The sequence below is a fragment of the Carassius auratus genome, chromosome 7 (assembly GCF_003368295.1).
Source record: "Carassius auratus strain Wakin chromosome 7, ASM336829v1, whole genome shotgun sequence".
In the NCBI taxonomy this organism is placed as follows: domain Eukaryota; kingdom Metazoa; phylum Chordata; class Actinopteri; order Cypriniformes; family Cyprinidae; genus Carassius; species Carassius auratus.
The window spans coordinates 18,114,850-18,119,706 of NC_039249.1; the positions used below are offsets into that span (position 1 = coordinate 18,114,850).

Genomic DNA, 4,857 nt, shown 5'->3' on the forward strand with positions numbered 1-4,857 from the left:
TAGAAGGCCATATTCATAGATATGCTCGTATGCAATTGAACTAATACTGTTTCTCTGATTCGGCACAGTTCTGTGTTATTAAGTTCGCACTTGAACTTGTAAGGCAAAGTGTGTTAAGTTTGGTGGCTATATAGTCACACACTCTTTTAGGTATAAAACAAAAAAAAAAAAGATTCAAAAAGTAAAAACTCCACAATTTGGTATATGGATACAGTCTGCAACTTAAATCTCGATCATTCCTTTTTTACTTTTCTAAACACGCGTGAATATGCCCTAATATGACAATTTGCAGCTTTCATGCAAAGGCCCCAATACCGCTTCATTCACATAAAGAAGTTATTGCAATATAAATAAGCAATTTAAACACCTTAGAAATCTACTCTCACATAAAAAGCAACACCGGTCATTGAATAAAGTTTTTTTTTTCTTAATATAATCTATATAAATACATAACAAATATGAAGTCAACATTAAAACAGTATTTTAACATCTGTCATACAGTAAACAGCTGGTTTGCTTATTTTTTATTCCATAGTTGTGTGTGTTTATATATATAGAGAGAGAGAAAACTGTATATCTATATATCTGTTTATATTTCTGTGATGTGTTGTGGCGCTTACCCTGGCTTTTGTCAAGAGTGCGCATAAGCGAAATCATTGTCAGTGCTACACGTTTATAGGCAGCATTATGATGATTAAAACATACTTTGCTACAAAAGATGATTATATTGCTCTTTTATAAAAACTATGTAGGCCTATGCGATTTAAGACGCTGTGGTACATTTCTTTATTTATTTAGCGCACCTAGTTGAAATGTTTTGCCCAGGCTATGAAGGTTAATCCAATGTTATTTCGTATATGTTAGGCTATTTCACATGGTAGTCCAACCAGACAACCTATACAACATAATGCACTGTTGTTAACGACGGATTTGAGCCCCCCCCCCCCCCCCCCCCACCCCATCATACCCAATTCACTCATTATAATTAATCAGGCTAAAATTGTGAATTTATTTACAATAAAAAGAACAGTGTTTTTTCTTTTTCTTTTTGTTTGTTTAAAAAAATCCTGCTGACATCCGACGATTGCTGCGTCCATTTAGTATAAAACATCAAATCAAATACGATATACTTGGAAATAAGATGCATTTCATAGTACTCACAGTTGCCTGGATGCAGCAGAAAAGACTCTTTGGACTTAAGCAAGGTTTTCGCTTTTTTTCTCTCAACATAACTAATAAATGTAGGCTATTACATAAACGGCCGTTGTGTTAATCGTGGAAAACGCTTGGTTCTAGTGACAGCATGACAAAGAAGAACGATAAAAACACTTGTTTCTTAAAGAGAGCCACTCTCTCTGCCCAAGTGCAAAAAACGACACCCATATAGCCTATTTTTGAAATTATATGACCATTACATTATAAGAGAATTGTATTCAATAAATGTATTTTTGACATAATTCGATATAGCCTCTATTTAACATCAGTAATGCTGGTATATTTATTAACTGGCCCTTTATTTTTTTTTAATTATTGCATTGTAAATATAACCTTGCACCCCCCCCCCCCAAACCCTCCACCCCACCCATCGCATCCACCCCTCCCCACTTTCTCTGTCTCAGTCACTGTCTGATTTGTCTTCCTTTGACGTGGTGCTGTGGTTGTACAGTCCCTGCGCCATCAGGTGCAATGCCAGAGTGTTCTTGGTGCCGCTGGCTTTTTTGATTTTGGCCCTCTTATTCTGGAACCAGATCTTGATCTGTGATTCGTTGAGTCCCAGCTCCTGCGCCAGACTCTGCCGTCGCTGCTCGGTCAGGTAGCGGTTGGTCTGGAACTCGGCCTTGAGTCTCTGGAGCTGCTCCGCCGTGAAGGCCGTCCGCGGACGTTTGTCCTCTTTACTTGCGTTTTTCTTCTTTGGTTTACGAGATCTAGGACCTGCGTGTGTGGAGGAAATAACAGACCGTTATAAGAAAGAAACACAAATTGTACCAATATTTTCTGTGTGTTCATGAGTGGTCTTGAAGAGTTGGGGGCTGTAAACATTTTCAACGCAGTTATAATTTATAAATCTGTTTTACGTAGGCTCTATTTATTTATTAATTTATTTTGCGTCACATTTGGGTGTGAGCAGTATGGATCTCTCTCTCTCTCTCTGCATGTGCATGTCGCTCAGTGGAGGCTACATTAATAGGTAACCCAATGCGGGAAACCTCAGAGATGAAGCAAAATATTAATCAGGGATTCGCCTTGCTCCACAATGGACATTTTATTTTTATATAAAAAAAAAAAAAGTATGTAAGGTATGTAAATGCTATGAGTGAGGTAATATGGCGATGAAAGGCTACGTGAAATTAACCCATTCGACATCACAACTAGGCTAGTGTTTAGTCGAGAGCAGTCTAAGAAAAAAAATTAAAATTGCTTTACCACGGCTAAAACGCTCCGAATGCAGTTGAATAATAATTTCGTGACCATTTGGATAAAAATAGCGTGCTTTTAACAAGAGAAGACGTTGACTTTAATGTAGCATACATTTCAACGCGAAATCTGGCGCCACAATGTACGAAACAGGCTAAGTTGATTCACTTCTATGAACGAAAATAAAATGATAGACTTCGAATGGTAGTAGGCTATTAAATACGCCCTCTCTTAGCTAAAAAAAGTAGGTTTTTAGACAGCATTCCTCTCTTTATTTTAAGCAGTAGCGTGAATGAGAGGTGATAATTTTGTTGCGATTAGAGGTTGAACGTAGATATTTTTAAAAGTAGACTAGCCTAAAGAAATTTCGACAGACTAGTCTAAATGACGATTCTTGCTCGAGTTTGCGCTATTAGCTATGTAGCTACGCACATATCGCTTTCTTTTGTTTTGAAATTATATAACTACAATTTTAGTTAAATGTTAAAGTTAGGAAATGTAGGCTACTTTACTACAAACAAGCACTCAAAAGCAACTGCTTACTCACAATATAGTAGATACGAGGCCTGCTCCATTGTCAAAAATATGCTAATGAAATATCAACAAAGACGAAAGGCTCACGGGGCAAAACCTCTCCTGTACAACTATTCAACGTTAAAATTGCGTTTCTGTGATATTTTATTTACTTCTTTATAAAAGCCGATCCATTTCGACACATTCTGTTTCTCAATCTCTTCGTTAAAAGGATAAAAAAAAAATAGGTGGACAACATTAGGCGATCATTCCCAATCCGCAAGCAAACGATATGGAATTGAAATGAAAGAAAATTCAAATAGGCCATTAAGAATAACTCATAAACAATAGGCTAAGTTTGGTCGTCTTGACGTAAATTTTGTTCGAATTACTTTTGTATACTTTTCTTCACGTTTTGATTTGATCTTAAGCATCGTTCAGGCTACTTTTAGATAGCATAAAATCCCATCGTAACTGGTCCAGTATTGGGCCTAAATGTTTAAAAAAATATATGATTTTGGTTCATCCGATATCTTTAGTAAAATTAATCATGTGTTTAAGTATTTGGCGGTTTTTAGGCTATTACAGCTTATTGAGTTTGTTTTAAATTACATAGCCCTCTAAATGTTGGATGGACGTGATCAGAATATAGTGCAGAGTAGAACTTTCTGTACTTTGCATGTATTTAACAGGTTTCCTGGCACATGGCAAAAGTAAATAAGGGAAAACGTACTACCTGACGACGGTCTGTCCGAGTATCGTGTGCAGTAAACCCAAGCGGGCCACAGCATAGGCTGGCTAAGTTGTCCGCTTGAATTGGACTGTGAACTATCCGACTCTGAACCCAGGCACTGATCCACATTCTCCCCGCGGGTCTTCAGGGGCTCTTCGCTCTCTATCTCTGCCTTCTTTCCTCCGCTGCTGGTGTGTGTAGAAGTCCCCTCCGCTGGTACAGTACTTACCACCTGTCCCGTGCTAGGACCCGTAGGGTTGAGATTCTCTCGCGCGCCGAGATTGCCCTCATCGCGCGTGATGTTCGCTTCTTTCTTGCGGCCAAAGTCCGGTCGCAGGATGTTGTCGATGAAGAAGTTTGTGATGCGGTGCGGGAGCTGCAGGTTCCCTGGAGCTTGCAGAAGGGGTCGTATGGCACTGTTGGACTCGTCCGCCGCTCCTCGTTGCTCCGCGTCTCTTGCGCTCTGCTCATTCTCATCCATGCTGAGACACACTTTCCACTTTCCGTCCTTAACCCTTTATCGCTCTCCAGCACTCAGGCAGTCGCACCCCACTCCACGGGCGACTCCGTCCACTTTGTTCACTTCAGGAAAATTTCAGAACTGAGCAAGAAAATCTGTCAGTGAGCTTTAGCGACAGTAAAAAAACCTTTGCGCACCGTGGTCACAAAGGAAAAACATAGTTACGCCTTCCAATCACGATTTTTTTTCTGTTTAAGGTTGATGAACCGTAACCTGCCAGTTGGATGCTATTTGTTTTCTGCGCAATGCAACTATCGGGAGGTTAGTGGCCACTCTGAGGACAGAGAAGTGGGGCTCCTAACTGCTCCTGAAATACTTTCACTCCGGATTTTTGTTCTTATTTTTAATACGAGCCCCCAGTGACGTTACACTCCGGTATCCTAGACACGTGCCTTTGACCAATAGAATAGTCAAGATCTAGTCACATGACCCTGATTCGAGAGTAACAGACAACACTCATCCTTGCACATTTAAAGACACAGTACTTCACCAAAATACAAATTCAGGCAGTGCCAAAAACGCAGCCTGCATACTGAACACGGTCTTCACGTTTTAATCATAGAGGTTTACTTGTAGGGTAACTATGTGTGCTGTGCATGTTTTTTTGTAGGCTATCATTTACCCAGGTTTGGTCATCAACTAACTCTCCGAATGCACTCACGAACCTACAGATTTT

The 4,857-nt window shown here is 39.7% G+C and overlaps 1 protein-coding gene across 2 annotated transcripts; it reads right to left on the reverse strand.

Annotated features, from left to right (window-relative positions):
• Positions 1-427: 427 nt before the first annotated feature.
• Positions 428-4,507, reverse strand: en2a (engrailed homeobox 2a). Of its 2 annotated transcripts, none has more exons than XM_026267787.1 (2): positions 3,665-4,507; positions 428-1,932 (listed from the first exon to the last, which is right to left on the reverse strand). In XM_026267787.1, the coding sequence occupies exons 1-2, from the start codon at positions 4,140-4,142 to the stop codon at positions 1,616-1,618; spliced, it is 795 nt and encodes a 264-aa protein (XP_026123572.1). In that variant the 5' UTR covers positions 4,143-4,507; the 3' UTR covers positions 428-1,615. The 2 variants fall into 2 exon arrangements, with proteins under 2 accessions (XP_026123572.1, XP_026123571.1); XM_026267786.1 differs by having other exon boundaries at positions 3,662-4,507.
• Between the last annotated feature and the right edge of the window lie 350 nt (positions 4,508-4,857).